Source organism: Pteropus medius, unplaced genomic scaffold (assembly GCF_902729225.1).
Source record: "Pteropus medius unplaced genomic scaffold, Ma_sr-lr_union100, whole genome shotgun sequence".
Lineage (NCBI taxonomy): Eukaryota > Metazoa > Chordata > Mammalia > Chiroptera > Pteropodidae > Pteropus > Pteropus medius.
This window is the reverse complement of record NW_024349798.1, coordinates 1,159,914-1,182,190: the sequence shown is the minus strand read 5'-3', so window position 1 is coordinate 1,182,190 and position 22,277 is coordinate 1,159,914. Positions and strand designations below refer to the sequence as shown.

Sequence of the window (22,277 nt, the reverse complement as noted above, 5' to 3'; positions counted from 1 at the left end):
TGCCCCAAGCCTTTTTCTGGGGCTGGTAGCCGGGATGAAAGTAGTCAGGAATTAGGAGAAGATTTAAGATCTGTATTTCAATATTCATTAGCCAGTTCCCACCCTCAGCCTTGCCCCACTCTGCAATGGAGAAGAGGTCCTAGCTACCACTCAAGCCATCCTTGAGTGTAGCATCTTTCCAGCCCAGATGTCTTGAAGGGAACATCTTTTAAGATTCTGGTGTGAAGACAAAGTCAAGGGCTTGGCGCTCGGCTCCAGCCACATTGGGATGCCAAAGGTCCACGATGAAGACTACTCGAGGCCCATCTTCAGGGGAGCCTAGGGTACATGAGATGGAGACAGGAGAGTAGCTGACATTAAGTACTTATATGCCAGAGTACTTACCAAATACTCATAAGAGTAAACATTTTGTATATACGTGCCAGGCACTGTTCTAACCACTTATATACATTAACTCTTAATCATCAAAACAAACTATGAGAGGTAGCACCATAATTATTCCTATTTTATACAAAGTAACTGAGGCACAAGGAGGTTAAATAAGTTGCCCAAGGTCACATAGTAAATGCCAGATGTAGGAGAGGAACCCAAGTGGTCTTGGCCCAGGGTCTTTTGCTGTTAACCACGTCGCTATGTACCTACATTAATTTAATCCTTCAGTCATCTGATCAAGAAGGCAGTTGCCCCATTTCACAGGTGATAGGAAAAATTATATGAGTTGTTCAAAGTCATGCAGCCGGAAAATGGTGGGGTAATTGGGCCTGATTCTGTTCCCCTCACTCTTAGTCCCTCATCCATCCTAGAAGAATGGGAACCTCATTACCATTATGAGCCTCTGTATGCAGGAAGGAGTCATCCACCAGTAGACAGTGTCCCTCAGCCCAGCACTGGGGCTCACCCCCAACCACCAGCTCACAGCCAGGGGGGATCTTCAGGCCTGTGGAAAGAAACCCAGGCATCCAACACTAATGCCTCCATCAAAGGGTAAACCGAGCATCTTAAACACCAGGTTCAATGGTGGTCCCTCCTTGCTCTCTGGAAGGTGACCTGAATATAATAATACAGTACTGAATGAAAGAAGTGATAGGAGATAGGGGAAATGCAGTGCAATCTGTTCTGTTTCAGAGAAAAGGGAAAGCTCCCTAGAGGAAGTGGCATCTCTTCCTGGGCTTTGTCCAATTTAACTCAAGAACTTATTATGTGCTGGGCTCTCCCTCCCTACGAGGTATAGAACTAATGACTCCTGGCCCAAGGACCACACAGTCAACTACTGTGAGAAAACTGAGCAGCCACTTCAAATAACAGGAGAATAAGAAAACATCCCACTTCAAACTATGAGTCCTGAAGGCTAAGTAGTTTTCCAGGAGGTGATAATATGATAAAAGGGAAAGACATTTTTTGGTTAAGAGTATAGTGTGAATGTGGTGTCTGCCAGGATTAGCCAGAAGTCCTTCATGATTTAGAGCACCGTGGGAGGGAAGGGTGGAAGGGAAGAGATGGGAGATGAGGAGAGAAAGGATCTGGACTTGATCCTGAGGCCAGTGTGCTTTAAAGTGGAGGACACATACATCTGATAGCATAGGAGATGAATTTAGGCAAAACAAGGTCATGGCATTAAATAACGGAAAAATTTCTTTTCCATTTTCTTGCAATCTTTAAAACATCAAAAAGAAAATCTCAGTTTGGTGCCATCATGACATTAATACTCCCTCTAACATTGCTCCCTTCTAAACAAAAGCGTAGGCTTCAGTCTTAGAGAGACTACTTAGCTAGAATTTTTTAAGCTTTTTTTTTTTAAGTTTAAATTTGTTTTTATGAGTACTTTCTATTTAGGGCAAGTAATATTGATTATCATTCTATAAAGATTCCTTTTAAATAAGTGAAACAAAATGTGGAGGTGTCCATATGAAAAAACAGTACAGGTGGTAAATGACTATGGCAAAGCTTATGAAGCTTATGAAGACGGTTTGCAGATAATAGGAGCTCAGGAAGTTCTGCTGTGGGCAACAGGTTGTGAAAGATTTCTGACGAGAGGCATGATCAGAACCACAGTTTAGAATGCTCTGATGGCAAAGAAGAAGAGAGGCAAGGAGGTTGTCATCTACTTACCCAGATGGCATCTGACCCGAGCATTGGTGGGCCCACAGCAGCCCTCAAGCCGGGCCCCAGGCAGGAGGACAGAAAAGCCAGCATTGCCGAAGGTGTTGGCACTCATGAAGCTCCTAAGCCCCCTCAGTGCCCGATATGCCCCAGGGCACCGGCGGCAGTTGTTGGGTTGGCACCGGCCAGCTTGGTACAGCAGGAGCTGGTAGCACCCAGGGGCCAGTGGTGGGGACCAGCCCTGAGGCAGAGGGGTAGTCCCTGAGAAGTCCCAGCTCACAGCCCCAAAGTCCCGCAGAATAGCAGGGAAGCTGCTCTCCAAGAGCTCCACGTCGTGTCGCTGGGCATCCCGTGGCACAAAAGGGGCTGAGGGCAGGTCTGGCAGGAAAAGCAGGCCTGGGCGCTGAATGCCCAGGACCCCTGGCCCTCCCCCAGAGCCTGGGCCACCCTGAGCTGCCCGCCTCACCCTGCCCATCCCTGCCCAGGAGTAGCGTCTGGCATAGGCCCGGAGGCGACGGCTCACTAGGCCTTCTGTTCTGGGTCTCTTCCCAGGTTCCCCAGAACTCCCTGGGCTTGGCCTGCCAGCCTCATAACAAACCCCAGGCCCACCACTGACACTCCCAGCCTGACTCCCAGCCAGAGCTTGCATATCTTGGGAGCCCAAGCGATAGCAGTACCAGAGGAAAAGGGAAGTGAAGGCTCCGAGGAGCAGAGTTAAGGCTGAGGAGACCAGGGGCAATGGCCATGCTGGCATGATGGGCAGGGAGGCCATTGCCAAGAGGCCTGAGGCATCTTCCAGACCCCAGTTCCTCTGTCCCATCAGTTCTCCACTAGTTTCCTCCATGGCTGCTCCCTGGTTACCCCCTGGGCTGTTTCCCTTCCACATGCTCGCTCCTGGTTCTCTCTCCTTCTGAGGACTTCTTTCCGCCTTGTATCTCCCTCTTTCTCTCTTCCTTCATAAACCTTTAACCCTCATTTCCCTTTCTTTCCTTCTACCTCTCTCTCCTCTCTCCTATCTCTTCTTTCTCCTTCCAACTCTCTCCTCTTCCTCTTTCACCTCTCCCCTTCTTTCTTCTTTCTCCTTCCGGCAGTTTCCTCTCTCACCCTCTGCCTCTTCTTTCTCCACCCTTGTCTCCCCCTTTCTTTCTTCTCTCCTCTCCCCCGCTTTCCTTCTAGCTTCTCCGGACAACAGATCCTACCCCACTTGGACCCGCAGCCCCAAGAACCCGCAATCAGTCGTCCTCCGCAGCAGCTTCTCTTTCTCCTTTCTTCCTCTCTCTCTCCTCCCTGCCCTCGCTTCTCATTCGACTCAACCAGCGGGTTCAATCTCCCTTTCTCTCCCCACCCCCCTCTCTCGCTCTTTCTCGCTCTTTCTCGCTCTTTCTCGCTCTCTCTCCCCCTACTCGCTACTTCCTTGGCTCCCACACACCCTGACGTCACCCCTCCCCATAGCAGTCCTCTCAGCTTAGCTACCCCCGCCCCCGCCCAGTGGCAGCGGCAACTCAGGGTGGGTTGAGGTGGGGGTGGTCTCTGGATTTCCTTCTCCCGGGACCCCAAGGGGCGCCACGTGAAGCGCAAGGGGCAAGGTGCCAACCTCCAGCCTGTCTCCCTGCAATGCGAAAAGAAGGGGCAGGACCTGGGGCGGGGCGAACCAAGGGGCGGGGCGGACGCGCGGACTGCGGACAGGGACGCCGCGGCCTGTCCGTGGGTCTGCAGATCCACGGACCGGCCTGTGACTCCTCCTTCCCCTTCGTTTTCACAGGAGCCGGCCCCAGGCGGGAGCCTGATTGATGGTGAAAGCAGCTTTAGCCAATAGCCCCCGGCGCAGGGGGCGGAGCCCACTCGGGCTGGGCCGTGAAGAGCTGTCCGCGCGCTGGTGGTGCTGAAAAGGGTGCCTCAGAGGCGTTGTGAAAGAGGCCAGGATTAAAAAACAACAACGACAACAACGACAACAAAAAAAAAACAAAAAACAAAAATACGCCAAAGTTGAAATCCCCTGGCAACTGGACGGGCTCATTCTGTATGTCAGAAGAGTGGTCTCCTCTCTATATATCCCAACCCGTCACCACCGTGGCTTCTCATAAACGTAGAAACTTGCCATTATCCTAGAGGAGGTGAAAGCTCATTACACACGAGCTTTTGTAAAAAGGAAGGGGAAGTCCCATGGGACGTATGGATGTGGGCAGGGGCATTTTGGGGGGCCGAGCAGGTGAGAACCCAATTGCGCTTCCTCTCCGCATCTTGGGAAGAGGAGATTCAGATTCCAGATGTTGCTGGAATGGCGAGGAGAGGTGCGCGTAATTATAGCTGGGACCAGAGAGTTTCCTTTGCCTCCCCTAGGGGCCGCGGGAGTGAGGATTACGGTCCTGGCTCACATTGTTCCTCCTTCCTCCATCTGTACTTCCTCCTCCTCCTGCCCGCCACCCCACCTCCCCCGGCCCCCAAATAATTCGCAGGCCCCTCCCTTCGCCCGTCCCCAGGATCTGACGTGGGCTCGACACCTTTCTCAGCTTCTCCCTCTCGCAGCTCCAGTGCCCGAGCTTCGGCTCTCTAGGTTCCGCAACTCCTTCCCCTCCCCTCCAAGCCCCGCTAGGGCCGAGTAGGGATCTTCCCGATCCTCGACCCCACCCAAGGAAGCTGTCTTGCCTTTCCCTAGCTGGATTCCAGCTTGGGTTCCAGCCAGCCTGGTGGACCCAGGCGCCGGAGCAAGAGGGTAACCCAGGCGACCCGGCCCCTTCGGCCCTCTTGGCTCCACCCCCTGTAGCCAGAGCCGCGCCCCCTCTCCCACAGACCCCGGAGCAGAGAACAGAGGAGACTGGGCAAAGAGGGGTGGGCTCCAGGCGAACCCCAGCCCAGTTCTGCTCCTCCATCCCAAGGGGTGGAGAAATTGTCTTTCTTGCTAACTGCTAGCAGGAAAAAATAAATAAATAAAGGTAAAGATAGAAGGAGACCGAGGAAAGGTGACAGCTAGATTATTTAAGAGAGACACAGAGAAGAGAAATCGGTGTGAGTCGCCATGGGGACTCCCAAGGCCCAGCACCCGCCGCCTCCCCAGCTGCTGTTCCTAATTCTGCTGAGCTGCCCCTGGATTCAGGGTAAGGACATGGGAGCGTGGGGGTGGGCCCTGCAAAGGCCCCCAGCGGGGTCATTTACCCTCTTTTCTCTGAATATCCTGTGCCTTCCGAACTCCTTCGGGAGCAGAGGGGCATGGCTGATGGAGAAGAGGCAAGCCAGGGCTTTCTAGCTTGTACCTGGAGCCCCTGACCAATATAGTGGAAGCGGGGAAATTAGTGAGGGGAGTTTTTAGCAGGGTCTTGGGGGTTAAATCCAGGAAGGAGGGCTGGGGAAGTTGGGGGGATGTCTGTGGAGGCGGCAGAAACATGCAGAGTACCTGGGTAAGAGATGGAGTGCTGGGAGAGACGCCAGGCACTGTACACACAAATGTTCTTAGAGGTATGGACAAAGACAGATGAACAGAGACACTGCTCAGAGACCAGATATTCAGTCCTCCACTCTGACCCCCAGCCAGACTCCAGAGAGAGACTGGAGAGAGAGAGAGAGAGAGAGAAGAGAGAGAGAGAGAGAGAGAGAGAGGAGGGAGGGAGAGTGTGGAGAGAGAGAGAGGACACCACACTGCAGAGACAAATCCAGAGAGAAAGCTGAGCACTGCGGAAGCAAGAGCTAGGATTGCTGTCAGACCCTCCGCAGAGTTGTGGGGAAAGCATCACCGAGGCTAAAAATGAAGGCAGCACCATTGCCCCCTTTTCCACCCTGCTGGTGCTGTCCAAGGTTCATTAGAGCCAAAGGGCTCACTGAAGGCCCACACAGCCTGGGGGAAAAGGGAGAGAGAAAGGTGGGGGATCATGAGGGGCAGCCGGGAGTCCCTTTTCTGATTTTGGCTCTCTGGCTTTGGCTCTCTGGGACTCTCTGAGCTTCTGCAGGCCCAGCTGACTGAGGAGGGAGAAAGGGCTCTGGCAAAGATCTTTCTGGAGAAGCTAGGAGTATGGGGCAGTGGGAGGGCTCATACGACTTCATCTCTTAGGTCTACCCCTGAAGGAGGAGGAGGCACTGGCAGAACCTGGAAGTGAGACCCCCAGGGTAACCTCGGAGGCCTTGGCTGAGCTGCTCCATGGGGCCCTGCTGAGGAGGGGCCCAGAGATGGGCTACCTGCCGGGTGAGGCTCCCAGAGTGGCAGGAGTGACACAGAGGCATATGGAGAGACATTAACTCAGGAAGATGCAGAGCCAGTGAAATTCAGAGGGAGACAGAGAGAGATGATTAGAGTCAAAACTGAGCATAGACAGAAAAATAGAGACAGGATTACCAAGAGACAGAGTCAAACAGAAAAACACAATCAAAGAGAAAGACCGTTGGAAACTCAGAGAACCAGAATCAGAAAAATAGTGGGAGAGAGAAACAAAAAGAGAGAGAAAGAGAGAGAAATACAGAGACTAGTAGATCTAGAATCATAAAATCAGAGAGTGATAAGAATACTAATCAGAGAAATAAAGAGTTCCAGAGAGAGCAAAAGAGAGCAAGACGGAGGAGAAGGAAAGGAAACCAGGAGAGGAGCCATAACTGAATGGAGAGGCAGAGAGAGAGGCTCAAGGAGATTGTCAGAGTGGAAAGGGCCTGGCCCAGCGGTGGAGAAGGGAAGAGAAGTAGGGGGAAGGTGTCAGGTTGTGGAAGCCTTGGGAGGAGATCGGGAGTTTGGGTGGGGAAGGTTAAGGTGGGGGGCCTGCATCTTGTGGGGGAGGCCTTTGGGTTCAGTGGGGAACCCCCAGTTTCCCTCAGTCCTGCTCCCTACCCAAGGCCCACCAATTTGCTCCTTCTGTGCCCTGACTTCCCTTGCACTGTCCCAGGATCTGATCCAGACCCCACACTAGCCACCCCTCCAGCCGGCCAGACTCTTGCAGCGCCCTCCCTGCCACGGGCCACTGAGCCAGGGACAGGTCCTTTGACAACAGCGGTAACCGCTAAGGCGGGTAGCGGGGCAGGCCCCACCGCGCCAGAGCTGCTGACCCCGCCCCCAGGAACTACGGCCCCGCCCCTTCCCGGCCCTGCCTCCCCAGGCCTGCCCCTAGGGCCTGAGGGAGAAGAGGAGACCACGACCACCATCATCACCACGACAACTGTCACCACCACGGTGACCAACCCAGGTAAGGCGATTGAAAGGGGATAGTGTTGTGTCCAAGAGCACGGATGTGGGAGAGGAGGAGGTTATGGGTGGGGGAGAGGCTTCAGGGAAGGTGTGAAAGATGGGGTCTGGGTACAGATGCAAGAGGGGCTTCTGCTAATAGTAAAGGCTAGCATTTATATACCCTTACTATGTACCTTTCTATGTGTTTTATCCATGTTACAGTTCTGGGCACGCATGGGAGAGGGAGATTGGATACAGATGGTGAGGGGTGCTGAGGAGAAGATAGATAAGGAACCCCCCCTCCCCCGCCAGGGATGCTTGGCTGGGAGGGCAAGAGCACAGGGATTCACTCAAGCCCAGCTACTTCTATCTCTTTAGTTCTATGTAATAACAACATCTCCGAGGGTGAAGGGCATGTGGAGTCTCCAGATTTAGGGAGCAGCGCTAGCCGTACCTTGGGACTCCTGGACTGCACATATAGCATCCATGTCTACCCTGGCTATGGCATTGAAATCCAGGTGAGTGGACTTAAGCATATTATTGTGAAACCTTCAACCCTTTTCTCTGGGTCCTGGGGCATGCATAGGTTTGACCTGGGAGCCAGAGAACCTGTTTCCTAACTCGAATGGGACTGTTTTCTGATGATCACAAAGACTGGAGTTCTATAACTTGGCCAATGTCACCATGGTGTTTGGACTGCCACATACAGGGGAAAGGAAGGCAAGGGGTGGGGGACTTAGGGGATCACCCACCCTAGTTGACTTGCCCTGGTGGGTCTGGGTCTGATTTCTTTAGGTGCAGACACTGAACCTGTCTCGGGAGGAAGAACTCCTGGTGCTGGCTGGTGGGGGATCCCCAGGCCTGGCCCCACAACTACTGGCCAACTCTTCCATGCTGGGAGAAGGACAGGTCCTTCGGAGTCCAACCAATCGGCTGCTTCTGCACTTCCAGAGCCCACGATTCCCAAGGGGCAGTGGCTTCAGGATCCACTATCAGGGTGAGGAGTCCGGTGTGCTGGTGGAAGGGCAGGGGACATTTCCAGGAACCTTCCAAGCACAGGGCAATGGCAGAGGCTTTTCCTCCTCATTAGTGCCCTGGGGGAAGAACCTCGGGGGAGAACTGTACACACTTATCTCAGACCTGTGCACATATCCAAGTGGCAATTCATTCATTCACTCAACAAATGTTTATCAAATGCTCATTTCATACTGGCCTTGTGTTAGCCTTGGGGAAAGGAATGAACAAGCCACATGTAAATCTGACTTCAAGGAACTCAGAATCTAGGTAGGGGGTTGGACAAGTAATTATGGTGATTATAATTCAATGAGATAAGGACCCATATCCCTATGATGGAGGAAATACAGGCAGAAGGAGCAAACGTCAAAGGGACCTAAATTTCTCCTAAGGAATATAGGGACAACTTCTTGGAGGAGGTGATGACTAAGCTGAGATCTAGAAGATGAGTTAGCTAGGGGAAAGGTGGGAGGGAGAGAAAGAGGAAGAGAGATGTCTAGATGGATGAAAAAGCACATTCCAAGACCAAGAGAGGAGAAAAAATGTGACCCCCTTAAGGAGCTGAAGTAACTCAGCATGGAAGGTAGAATTGTCCTAGCTATGTATCCTGGGACAAGTTACTTAACCTGTCTGTGCCTCACTGCCTCATCTGAAAAATGAGAATTGTAATACTTACCTCATAGTATTATTAGGATGATCAAATGACTTAATACATGTCAAGTGCTTAAAATAGCATCTGGTACATAGTGAGAGCTCAAAAATATCAGTCATTGCTATTACAGTAAAAGCCCAGAAAGGAAGGTGGGAGAAGTAGGCTAAGAGACCACATCAGAAGGTAGGTTGGATTTGGATCATGAAAGGCCTTTTCAGCTTCCATGAAGCGTTCAGATTCCCTTTTCCTGCAAGAAAGGTGGAAGGACATTTTGAAATTTTTTAAGCAGGGTAGTGATAGCCTCAGATTTGTGACCTAGAAAGATCCTGTTGACTTCTCAGGGCAGGAAAGGGTGGTGTATCTGTGTATGGCTGCATTCAGGAGCATCCACCCACAAACAACCTACACACATGTGTATATTCACTCTCCTGTGCATACAGGGAACCTTCCCACAGTGCACATATATGTTCTAGCACACATGTGTGCATAAGGCAAGGGGCCCAACACTGTGTCCCGTTCCAGACACTGCTGCCTCTCCAAAGTGCCTCCCTATGCTCCTCAGAAACAAAGAGGGAACTGTGTTGAGCCAATGTCCTCTTCACATCACCTAATGGCCCCGCCTGCTTCCTTATAACTGTGCTGACCCCAGATCCCTTACCCAGGACACATACAACTTAAATCCCTTCCTTATACCCTCTCCAGCCTTTCCTGAAGCTTCTGCTCAGGAACCACTCCAGGGATTCATATATACAAGGTGGAGGTACCTAGTACTAGGACTATTTGTAGAAAGACCAGGACTTGGTTGTTGGGGAGCAAGGGCATGCCTTGAGGGCTCAGGGCAGAGGGCTGGACTTCAGATATTACAGAATGGCTCCTTCTTCCTTCTTTAAACAGCCATTTCCCTAGGGCATTGAAAATAGGACTCTCCAGGCTAAGTAGAACATTGGGGAAGTGGGGCTATTGCATAAATTGGCCTTTATTACCTGCCTCAGTCTTTCCTGCTTTGTGGCTTCTCCAGGCACCTTTGGGACTGAAGCACTGTTTTAGCCCTTCCCAATCTACCCTACTGGGGCCTCTAGTCCAGAGTGGCCTCATTAGCTTCTCTGAAAGGCCAAAGGTTCCACCACACCTCACTCCAAGTCCAGCAACTATTGTTTCATTTGCTTCTCATAGCAACTCTGGGTGTCCACTGTCAAATCCATCTCTGAGAGGAAGAAAAAGACTCAAAGATTATGTGGATTGCTGAGCTAACTTCATTGTAGTCAGAAGTCAGATCCCGGAGTCCCTGAATCCCATTCATTTATTAATTGAGGCTGGGGGCGGTGATTAATATTTTCCGAGCACTCTCTGTATGCTAGGTGCTTTGTGTGTTTGTTTGTTTAACTTTAAGGCCAATCCTCGATGATAGGGATTATTATTGCCATTTACAGGGGAGAGGCCCTAGAGGTGAAGTCACCTGCTCAAGGTCATACAGCTAATAAGTCACAGAGTTAGAGCTGTAACTCAGATCTGCCTGTTTCCAAACCCAGTGCTCTTTGCACTGTTCCACACTGCCTCTTGGCTGCATTGTTTGATCAGTTAAGCCAGGCTTTTAGGAGACAAAATAAATAAGGCCTAGTTCAGTCTCATATGGCAATAGACAGTGGTTAATATGATGATAAAATTATGTGTGCAGGATTGTGTATAGGCAAGAGAGCAGCTAACTCTGTTAGAGAGGGGAACGGTTAGGAAGACTTCCTGGAAGAGATGGCACTTTATTTACTCCTTGAAATAAGAGAAAGAGCAGGAGAGGGCCTTGCAGGTAACAGTAATGTGAAAAAACATGGACGTGAGATCATAAAGAGTCACAAAACTATATTACGTAGGATATATGGGTCATAGGTGCCGAGAACTGGAGCTGGATGTGCTGGGCAGGACCCAGCTTGAATGTCAATCTAAAACATTCAGACTTGATTCTATTGGTCATGGAGAGCCATCACAGAGGCTAACATTTATTCATATCACTATGTTCTAGAAGGTTGTTTTTATGTCCATCTATCTCAGTAGACTGTGGACCCAAAGAGCCTGGGTCTTTTCATCTCTGTGTCCCCAGGATCCTGCCAAGGAATTGCTTGTTGAATTTTGAATATAGACAGAGACCAGTCTCTTACAGACTCACTTAAAGTTAGATAGTCAGAAAAAGCAAAAGCCCAGGCAAGCAGGTATCTCCCAAGCCCTCTGCTAACTGTAGCCTGCCCCTCCTACAACACCCAGCTTTGGTGTACTTCCTGCAGGAAGCCCTTCTTGACGAATCCTGCCCAGTCTGAAATAGACATACAGAGCTCTGTCAGGATCAAGTTCAGAGTCCATCATTTACTACCAAGTCACTTTTTATTTATTTGTTTTATCCCATAGGATTCCACAAGAAATTCAGGTGTTTTCAAAAAAGAATTCGAACAATAAAATTAAATAGAATAAGTAATAAAAAAAAACGGGTACCAAGTAATGCTTATTAAAGTTGAAAAAATAGAATGTGAATGCGCAAGCCTCTATTACTAGAGATAAGCCTCAGTCTGGTTCTGAGCTTCCTAGTAGCCAGTGCAGAAACAGAGATTACACAGTTCTCACAGCATGAAAGAAGACAAAACAGTTTCTAAAGGAAAGCAAAGCTTTACTGAGCTCTTGACTTTCATTTGGGGAGCACTGAATACTAGGTCTTTAATGCCAAAATAGTCGAAGTTCCTAAAGGAGTTTCATTTGGTTCCTCCGGATGAAAACCGAGGGTGTAGTGCCACAGCGCATCTCAGTGAAGGATAGTCCACTGTGTGTGTAGGGGGAGAAAATGCTCTGAGGCACTTAATAACTCGGAGCCTCATTTTTTGCGTATGAAAAATAGGTCACAGTCTTTCTCTGACTACCTCAAAAGCACTGTGTGTACTCACTTTGGAAGCCGAACAACCTCTGCAAATACTATTTGTTATTATTAGAGCTGGATGGGGTTCAAAGTGGTCAATTGATTTGCCGGAGGTCATACAGCAAATGAGTGCTAGGGTCCAGAAGTTCTTTTAGTCTCAGGTATCTATAAAATGAGGACCCAAGTGGGTAGATTACAAAGATTAAGGGAGATAAGAGATGCTGAAATTACTTCTTCATGAGACAATAGGCCCATGTAAGGACTCCAGTATAGAGCCAGTTTGCACCCCTAGAGGGTCCTGGAAAGAGGAGAGAAAGTGCTGGGGGGACTGGTGAGAGAGGGTGGCATGGGAAAATGAGTCTTCCTTCTCCCCGCTTTTCCTGCTCCAGCCTACCTCCTGAGCTGTGGCTTCCCACCCCGGCCAGCCCATGGGGATGTGAGTGTGACGGACTTGCACCCTGGGGGCACTGCTACCTTCCACTGTGATTCAGGCTATCAGCTGCAGGGTGAAGAGACCGTCGTCTGCCTCAATGGCACCCGGCCAGCCTGGAGCGGTGAACCCCCCAGCTGCATCGGTGAGTACCCTGCCATAATAGGTGGGAGCTTCTGTCCTGGGATATCCCATTTTGAGGGTGTCCACCTTTGCGGAACACCCATGTGGAAAGGGTTTCTACCCTGAAGAGTTGCTATCCTGGGGTCTCCATCTGGAGCTCCTTACACCAAGGGTCTCTATCCTTGGAGTCTCCATCATTGGGGGTGTCTCCATCTGGAGACGTCCCACCTAGGTTTCCACTTGGGGAGTCACCATTCTGGAAGTTTCTTCTTTTGGAGACTCCTCGTCTTAGAGGAAACCATTCTTGGGGTCCATATCTGGAGGGTCTCTATCCTGGAGAGTCTTCATCCTGGGGATCCCAACTTGAAGATTTTCCACCTGAGGGCTTCAATTTGGGAGATCCCCCATAAAGCCCCATCCCAGCATGTCCACATCTGGGGAGTCTTTATTTTGGCAGAAAGTGCACCCTGGGGTTTTTCTATTCCAGGGCAGAGTTCCTACCTGTGTGGTGGCCTATAAAAGGTCCTGTCCTCTTAGGTGAGCCTGTAGGGCAGAGGCCATCCTGAGACCAGGTCTCAGTCAAAGATATAAATACAACAGCTCTGAAAATGGGAGGACAAATTACCCTAACCTGCTCTTCCTCTGCACACAGCATCCTGTGGTGGCACCATCCACAATGCTACTCTGGGCCGCATTGTGTCCCCTGAGCCTGGGGGAGCTGCAGGGCCCAACCTCACGTGCCGCTGGGTCATTGAAGCAGCTGAAGGACGCCGGCTGCACCTGCACTTCGAAAGGGTCTCGCTGGATGAGGACAATGACCGGTGAGAGTCCAAGCCTTGGGTCAGAGGTCCCCTCCTCAGGGAAATTGGGAGGCTGCGGTGAGGAATCAGACAGACCTGGGGTGGATCCCAGTTGGGATCTGTGTCAAACACAGGTTAGTCCTTCTCCTTTTTAAGGGAGTATAGCTGTGTAAACTTGAACAAATCACTTAACTTCTCTGCACTTCAGTTTCCTCATCTGCAGAATGGAGATAATAGTACCTCCCTTTCAAGGTTTCTGTGAGGATAAATGCATTAGGATATGTAAAGTGCTTAGAATGGTGCCTAGCACACAGTAAGCAATATAAATGTGTTTGCAAGGGTCATCTTCATTATTATCATTCTTTACCTAACAAACTGGTATCTCAGCTCTGCCAGTAGCTGCTATGTGATTTTAGGCAGGTTACTTAATCTTTCTGTGCCTCAATTTCTTCTTCTATAAAATGAGAGATAATAATAGTATCTGACTCAAGGGTTCTTGTGAGAATTAAACAAGATAAAATGTGTAAAGGCTAGAAAACTACATGACATATAGTTAATGTTTGAAAATAATACCTATGAAAATAAGTCAGAAGAGCAGGCAAAAGGTGAGGCAGCTTCTGAGGGGGAAACTGAGCTCATGGCCACCCTTCTGTCCATCCCAGGCTGATGGTGCGCTCAGGGGGCAGTCCCCTGTCCCCAGTGATCTATGACTCTGACATGGATGATGTCCCAGAGCGGGGTCTCATCAGTGATGCCCAGTCCCTCTATGTGGAACTGCTTTCAGAGACACCTGCCAACCCGCTACTGCTAAGCCTCCGATTTGAAGGTAACTGCCTACCCCCTCCCCCTGGACCCCAACTCCTGCACCTTCCCCTCTTCCTGATGCCCAGACATGGTCAAAAGCACATACTCTATCCCTGCTCATCTCCATATTTGGATCCCTGAAATCTGACTTGCCTCCACCCCAAATCTACAGGGACCCCTTCATAAGGAACCCTTCTAATTCACTGAGGTGGCCTTTTCTATTTAAGCTTCATATATGTCTGGATCCAGGTACAAAGCCAAGAGACCAGTTACCTTAATCTCTCAGTTCTTTCCTCTGTGTTGGCTTAATTCACAGGCACTCTCTGTGCTGGACTTAGCAGTTCCAGACTGACATGCCATCAATTTAGTGACTCCATCAGAAAGAGAGAAAGCATACCGCTTTCCTAAGAGCTTCAGCAAAAATGCCAGGAAATGCTCTCATTGCCCTAGCTTAGGTCATGTGTCTTTTCCTGAGCCAATCACTATAGCTAAGGGAAGTTGGCCCCACCTGAACCTCATGGAGTAAAGTGGGGGGCGGAGGTGTGTGTGCCAAAATTAAAATAGGGATGCTTTTACCTACCAGAAGAAGGGGGATTGGACGCAGGACAGGTAGAAACAAGGTGGTCAGTGATCATGGGAGAGCAAGATTTGAGCTGGGCCTTACAGGATGGAGAGAGTTTTAGAAGAGGGAGATTGGGAATTCGCATTTCAGGTGAAAGGAACAGTGTGAGCAATGGTGAAGAGGTGGAGAAAGGCCTGGTATATTTGGGAAACAATTTCAGTGTGGCTGGAGCAGAGGATTTGTGCAAACAGTAGCAGGAGAGAGACAAAGAAAGTGAAACGCTCACAGATGGGAGGGGTTAATTCCTAATATAAATCAAGAGAGAAACGGAATTGGCACTGGGCCCTGATAGAATTTGAACATGACACCTTATCAGCTTAAGTAACAATAAAATAGACAGTGAATCTAAAAAATAAATTGCATATTAGATTCTGAGAGTGCGAAGAGAATTCTGATGTTTGAGGCCTGCGGCTTCGTGAGCTTCAGATTCCTCTACTGTACCATAGACACCTAAGTCTTATCTTACAGATAGTTTTACAGCTAAGGTATGATCAGATGGGCAAAAACAAAAATGTTTTACAAATGTTCATTTTTGCTGACTTAGTCCAAAGTAAAAACTCAGTAGCTTTTGCAGCACTTTTGGATTCTAGCCTCAGTATGGATAATCAGGGATTATCAGAATCCAACTGGTTTTTTTTTTTTCAACTGCCGTTTTTGAGGAGAGAACACACCTACATGGACCACTTCTCCAAAGGCAGCCTTTCCTTCCTAGTCTTTTGCAGTTTCCAGTGCCATGAGTTTCCACCTGGGAATCAAGCAGGCTGGTTCTGCCACTGCCCTACTGTGTGACATTGGGCAAGTGGCTTTTTGTCTGTGGACCTCAATTTTCTCATCTGTAGAAAGGTGGGTAGCCTAGAGGTTTCCTTCCAGAAGCTGGGGAGGTAACAGAGATGTATGAATGAAGAGTGTTAGGGTTTTGAAAGAATTGGAAAACAAAAGCTAATCCAAGGGCATTCAATTTTAAACAGTCCACTGAGTAGCCAAACATTTGAATTCAGCCCAAGTCCCCCAGTTTGAGACCCCTTGAGGCCTGTCCTAATGCTTAATTTCTGTGACTGACTCCTTTCTAGCCTTTGAGGAAGATCGCTGCTTCGCCCCCTTCCTGGCACATGGCAATGTTACCACCACGGACCCTGAGTACCGCCCAGGGGCGCTGGCTACCTTCTCGTGCCTGCCAGGATATGCCTTGGAGCCCCCTGGCCCTCCCAATGCCATTGAATGTGTGGATCCCACAGAACCCCACTGGAATGACACCGAGCCAGCCTGCAAGGGTGAGCCTTCCATATCCCCAGCAAGTCTTCCAGTCTCCGGACTACCCCCTGAGCTGGGGATCCTAGGAAGGCCATTCAAGAAGGAGATCCACATATCTAAACCTAATAAATCCAGGCCTTGGGTAAATCCCTGTCCCTTTCAGAGACTCAGTTTTCTTAGCTAAACAAATTTTTATTACAGAATCCAGAGGTCACAACCCAAATGTCTCCAAGAGCTAGAAGTAGAGTTGGGCTAAGTCATGGGTTGGGTGGAGCATGAGAGGGGTTAATTACGGGCAGTGTTGAGGATTGGGCACGGCAGGACTTGCACAGCAAGACACTGGTGGGTAATAGATAATAGGAAACCTGTGAGGCTGTCTGGTGTAGACGGTTGGGAGTGGTGAAGACTGTGCTGAAATGGAGACTGCTTATCCACCTGGGTCCTGAATCTGACACCCCCTCTACCCTAGCCATGTGTGGAGGGGAACTGTCAGAGCCAGCTGGTGTGGTCCTCTCTCCGGACTGGCCCCAGAGCTATAGCCCCGGCCAGGACTGCGTGTGGGGCCTACATGTCCAGGAAGAGAAGCGCATCTTGCTCCAAGTTGAGATGTACGTTTGGGAGCCACAGAGGGTGCAATGGGTATGGGTTCAGCAAAGAGTGGTATAACACACCAGCCTGCATTTCGAGCCCGGCTGGCTCCCACATTTACACAAGTTTCCATAAATATATGGTCTGATGAAAGAAGTGGCTCCCCCACGCCCAAGGTTCAGGATGGGGGTGTGGGTTGTTGGGGAGAGCTAGGTACAAATCACTTATTAGCCAGGCGGCCTTGCCCAAGTAAATGGGGTAATGCAGCCTTCCTCGGGGGCTATTGTGAAAAAGCGGCTCTAGCCTGGTGTCTCTCCCTCTTGGGCTGTTTCTGAGGCCGTCTCTGGAACCATTTCCAAACAGCCAGACCCAGACTGTTGCATCATCACCAGCACTTAAAATGGGTATGGGTGTGGATGTGGGGAAAATCCAGTGAGCTGATTTGTTATGAGATGGTCATGTAACTGGACAGAACGAGGGGCGGGCGTGGCCCAAAAGCAGGTCCATAGGCGGGGCGTAGAGTTGGGCAGGGTGGAGAGACCCGCATCGAGGAGAAGCCCATAATTGGTCAAAACTGAGGCGGGGCCAGAACTTGGGGTAAGGGACTGTGCGGTGGGACTGGAGAATAGGCAGTGTTACTAATAAACTGAGCTAGGGATTGAGCAGAACCGGATCATAGCCCAGCCCCCATGTCTGGTCCTACTCCTTGCAGCTTGAACGTGCGCGAAGGAGACATGCTGACACTATTTGACGGGGACGGTCCCAGCACCCGAGTCCTGGCCCAGCTGCGGGGACCTCAACCGCGCCGCCGCCTCCTCTCCTCTGGGCCCGACCTCACGCTGCAGTTCCAGGCTCCGCCGGGACCCCCAAACCCAGGCCTTGGCCAGGGCTTCGTTTTGCATTTCAAAGGTACCGAGGTATAGGGTCCCGAGATGGGCAGGGGTCCGGCAGGCCAGAGTTCCCAGGAGCGAGACCCCCGAGGCTGGAAGGGCGCCGTGAGTCGCAGGACATCCTCCAAACTCCTGTCTCTCCCCTGCAGAGGTCCCGAGGAACGACACGTGCCCCGAACTGCCACCTCCTGAGTGGGGCTGGAGGACAGCTTCCCACGGCGACCTGATCCGGGGCACGGTGCTTACTTACCAGTGCGAGCCTGGCTACGAGCTGCTCGGCTCCGACATTCTCACCTGCCAGTGGGACCTGTCCTGGAGCGCTGCGCCGCCCGCCTGCCAAAAGAGTGAGCCTGGGCCCAACTCTAATCCTTTCGTGGTTCCGCCCCTGCCCTCAGGGTGTCGCCGCTTCGCTTAGCCCCCGCCCATTCCCCTCTGCGCCCCGCCTCCGTCCCTTTTTGTCCTGTCGGGGTTCCATCCCTTCGCTCTGGGTCAGCCCAGATCTTCCTCAGGCCCCGCCCCTATCCCCTTGGGGTTCCACTCCTTTGCTCCTTTGTGCCCCCAAACTGTCCTCTCTGGGCCTCACTCTCATTTCCTCCGGGCCGCATCCCTCTCTCTTGCACTGTTCTGGGCTCTTCCTCAGCATTTCGTGGCCCCACCTCTGCCCAGTCTGAGCTCCATCTCTCCTCTACCCGGCCCCATCAAGTCTGGGCTGCGCTTTCTGTTCTAGGTCCGCGCCAGGCCCTTGGTTGCTAAACCGTGACATTACAGGGAGTCATTTTGCTAGGGCCTAGGCAGTCACTGAAGCCCCCCCATCCTGGATTGGGGTTGGGGTTATGTGGAGGGAATGGGGCCTCTCCCTATCCTGATGGAGGGAAGGGGACAGATAGTTAAACAACTCGGTATATTAGAGCGGTGACCACAAGGTACGTAATGTCTCTGAGCCTTGGCTTCCTCATCGGTGAAGTAGGAATAGGGGGTTGTGAAGAGCAAATGAAAAGTTTTCCACACAGTACCTGGTGCGCTTTAACAGCGAGTAAGTAGTAGCTGCTATAAGTATGAAGGACTGTGGGAAGAGGGGCGAGCAGGAGATTTCACAGAGGAGGTAGCATTTAAAGGAGCTGGGAGTTTTTATCTCTTAGAACAGCAGAAAGAGGTGGCAGCTTGTCACTTTCTCCCAATTTGGGGAAGCATGCTACAAGGATATGAGATTGTAGGTCTTGCACCTGGCCCCTGGAGGCAGTGGTGGGGCCAGTGAGCCTGAGTTTCAGGAAGCAAAATTTGGGTTGAACACAGGAAAACTTTCAGGTTGACACAACTCCCTATCTCTGAGAGGATTCATAGGCTGTTCAGTCTGGAGCCCAGAGAGGACAGGGACAGACACAGGAAGGGATGGAGGCAGGGCCCAGAAAGGCTAGGGTCTGGCCCAGCTGCCCCAGACTCAGGAAGGAACCTGCCCAAAGCAGCACAGTCAGCCTGAAACTGAGTTGAGACCCAAACCTCTGAATCTCAGCCCAGTACTCTGCAGCTGAGACCCTGAGTGGTTCTAGCTCTGCCACTCCCTGTCTGAGTGACTGTGGGCCAGTCATTTACTGCCCTGAGCTCTGGGCCCCGAAGCAGATGACAGAGACATCGACACCTCTTGGGACCATCAGGGTATATGATATTGTGTTTGTAAAACGTGTAGCAAGAGGCCTTGCACAGGTCTATATATGGCTATGATTGTGACTCATCCACAACAAAGCCGTAAACTCAAACGCCCGCAGGGGCTGGGCAGGCACTATTGGTGAACCAAATGGGCTGAGAATGATGGGAATGAGCGGGGCAACTGCTATTCTGCTAGCAATCTGCCATGCAGCTCTCACACTGCTGGGATGTGGCTACCATGCTCTGGTACAGTGGTTAAATATTTAAAATTTCGCCCTGGTGGGGGCCTGGGTTGCCCCAATCACTCTGTTTTCCTGAAGAAGCCTGAAATGTAAAACGGATTGAATTTTAAGTTTTTCTAACTTCTGCTCTGTTCATTCTGAGGAAATAGTGGGAAGTAATGGGTTCAGGCCTCTCCCAGCCCTAAGCTTCTGGGAGATCTTTTACAGCCCTAGCTCCCCCTGACCTTACCTGCCTGCCAACAGTCATGACTTGTGCTGACCCTGGTGAGATCACCAATGGGCATCGTACCACCTCAGACGCTGGCTTCCCTGTTGGCTCCCATGTCCAGTACCGCTGTCTGCCAGGGTACAGCCTGGAGGGGGCGTCTGTACTCACCTGCTACAGCCGGGACACAGGCACGCCCAAGTGGAGTGACCGGGTCCCCAAGTGCGCCTGTGAGTCTGGGGACACCTGGGAAGGGTAGCTGGGTGGCCTGCTAGCAGTGCAGCTGGCACATGACTGACATGTTCCCCGCAGTGAAGTACGAGCCGTGCCTGAACCCCGGGGTGCCAGAGAATGGCTATCAGACGTTGTATAAGCATCACTACCAGGCGGGCGAGTCTCTGCGCTTCTTCTGCTATGAAGGCTTTGAGCTCATTGGCGAGGTCACCATCACCTGTGTGCCTGGTCACCCCTCACAGTGGACCAGCCAACCCCCACTCTGCAAAGGTGCCTGGGCAGACAGGGCAGGAGGGGGTGCACAGCAGTGTCTGTGGAGTGACAGGGCCAAGAAATTCAGGTAGCATATTTGAGACCAATGGTAACCTTGCCAAGCTCCCCAATCACCTCCCATGGGTTCTCATCCTCATGGGTATATCCAGAAGTCCTGGAGAAGTTCAAGGTCATGGAATTATCCTAAGGGATGTAGTAGAAGGGGCTTTGGTTTGAAAGTCCCTTGCCCTCTGGATAAGTCTGTTTCTCTATTTTTGACAAATTCTACAGACCTAATTGATTTAGACTGCCTAGAGTTAGGAATCCTGAACTTTTAGGGATCTGCAGAAGGAGAAAGAAGGCCCTGCCCTGACTCTTCCTCCCCTGACCTCACCAAGGGAAGGATAAAGTTTAGGTTATGCAGAGGGCAGAGAGAACCAGGCTATCCAGCCCAGCCCCACTGGGCTCCCAGCCCTCTACCCAGCCTCCTTCCCTCCCTGGCTCAGACCCCGTCCCCTCCCCCTCCTCTCCCTGCAGTGGCCTATGAGGAGCTCCAGGACAACCGAAAACTGGAAGGTCAGTGAGGGCACAGGTGGAGACCCAGGCATGGCCGAATCGGGAGGGCAAGGCAGAGGCTGGGGGCAGGAGGCCTGGCCCTAGAGGGGTGAGGCCCAGGGTTCAGGGCCCAGCCCCAGCTCACTGGCCTCTCCTCCTCCCCCCAGTGACCCAGACCACAGACCCATCACGGCAGCTGGAGGGTGGGAACCTCGCCTTGGCTATTCTGCTGCCCCTAGGCTTGGTAATTGTCCTCGGCAGTGGTGTTTACATATACTACACCAAGTAAGTACCATACTCAGGGAGCTGCTGGCCAGGGCAGACATCCTGCCTGCCTGGTACAGCCTGGGTGAGGCGGGGTTGGGAGCTCACTTCTTGATAAGCCTCTCTATCTCCTCCCTTTCCAGGCTGCAGGGAAAATCTCTCTTTGGCTTCTCAGGCTCTCATTCCTACAGTCCCATCACTGTGGAATCAGACTTCAGCAATCCACTCTATGAAGCTGGGGTGAGTCTTTCCCCTACCCCTGGAGCGCCACATCTCTAAGCTTCCCCAGGACTCCATAACCTTCTCTCAAGGTCTCTGTAATATCTGTCTTGAGAATTTCAGAGGCCACATCAATGAACAAAGCAAGTCAGGTGTAAATAACAGGGAGTGGTGAGGACTATGGCTAATTGAATTTTTGCCCCATCCAGTTTATAGTAGAAATAGGCCCAAGCGACATTGTTCAAGACAATCCAGAAATTCAGATTTTTATCTGATTTTAAGATACTGTAGAATGAACCAAACATATCCGTTGGCCAGATTCAGCCCCATTCTCACTTCCTGGCTCCGAAACCACTAGTGATATCACTTTAAAAACCTAGTCTTTCTCCTTCCTTGTGGACTCTCCCATGTGGCTGCCTCCTCCATCCCCACCCCACTCCAGCAACTGATTCCATCTCTCTGTCTCCAGGATACACGGGAGTATGAAGTCTCCATCTGAACCCCAAGACTAAGGCTGCAGGACCCAAGACGCCCCTCCCCTCCTCATTCTGGGCAGGGGGGAGTACAGGACCTAGTCCCTGGCTCCTTTCCTCCCTACTGTGTAAATAGTCTCCTGGTCCCATGAGGGGGCTTTGATGGCCCTGGGGACCCTAGAGTAAATAAACCAGCATCCTGCCGCCCAAAGCCTCTTCTTCTCAGTTGCCAAACAAAGGGCCTACCCCCCCACCCCCTTACTGGCTTTTGGACCCTGGCAGAACTCAGCTTCCCTTCAACTCCTGGACCCCTCCAGCCCAGGGTACCCCACAAGGACTGCCCCTGAGAGGTCTGCTGTTCCCTTGGCCATGAAGGCTCTGGCCCCAGGCCTTAACCCCTGGGCCTTGGAGGGTCAGAAGAAGACGGATGAAATGGAGAGCGGAGACAAAGCCCTTACCCCCTTCCTGCCGTCTCCTCAACCCACAATCTCTCCACTTTTGCTTCTGGATTTTTGTTTTTGAGCAATAAACAGAAAATCACCATTTGCAACTGGGCTGGTGGGGGATGGGAAGGTAGGTCACCAAGTGTTGGAGATGTGGTGGCGGCCTCTCTGGAGGGCTTGGGAAAGGGAAACAATTTGGAAAAATGATGGCAATATCAAGGGATCAAAAAGCCTCTGTGGAGGACTGCCTGGGACAAGATCCCTCTGAGCCTCAGCTGTCTCTCCAGCATGACATTTCTAGCCACCTCTCCTCTGGCCTCGTTATTTGGCAGGAAGCAAATAGCTCTCAATTTGTTTCATGACCAGATTACCTAAAATTCAACCCCCTTTAGAGAATTTTTGTATCTATCCAGGTGTACCATCTTTTTATCCCCCCAAC

At 51.2% G+C, this 22,277-nt stretch overlaps 2 protein-coding genes across 5 annotated transcripts; one reads left to right on the top strand and one right to left on the bottom strand.

The window, feature by feature from the left end:
- Positions 1–51: 51 nt before the first annotated feature.
- On the bottom strand, positions 52–3,158 carry ASPHD1 (aspartate beta-hydroxylase domain containing 1). The gene is made up of 3 exons (XM_039884551.1): positions 2,110–3,158; positions 824–937; positions 52–318 (listed from the first exon to the last, which is right to left on the bottom strand). The coding sequence occupies exons 1-3, from the start codon at positions 2,984–2,986 to the stop codon at positions 209–211; spliced, it is 1,101 nt and encodes a 366-aa protein (XP_039740485.1). The 5' UTR covers positions 2,987–3,158; the 3' UTR covers positions 52–208.
- Positions 3,159–3,893: 735 nt separating this feature from the next.
- On the top strand, positions 3,894–21,938 carry SEZ6L2 (seizure related 6 homolog like 2). Of its 4 annotated transcripts, XM_039884540.1 has the most exons (18): positions 3,894–5,195; positions 6,143–6,274; positions 6,963–7,259; positions 7,619–7,758; positions 8,036–8,237; positions 12,189–12,374; positions 13,005–13,173; positions 13,815–13,978; positions 15,649–15,849; positions 16,299–16,437; positions 17,130–17,326; positions 17,457–17,651; positions 19,437–19,628; positions 19,711–19,902; positions 20,422–20,460; positions 20,607–20,724; positions 20,847–20,943; positions 21,392–21,938. In XM_039884540.1, the coding sequence occupies exons 1-18, from the start codon at positions 5,117–5,119 to the stop codon at positions 21,419–21,421; spliced, it is 2,769 nt and encodes a 922-aa protein (XP_039740474.1). In that variant the 5' UTR covers positions 3,894–5,116; the 3' UTR covers positions 21,422–21,938. The 4 variants fall into 4 exon arrangements, with proteins under 4 accessions (XP_039740474.1, XP_039740475.1, XP_039740471.1 ...); XM_039884541.1 differs by lacking the exon at positions 20,422–20,460; XM_039884537.1 differs by having other exon boundaries at positions 6,143–7,259.
- The last annotated feature ends 339 nt before the right edge of the window (positions 21,939–22,277 follow it).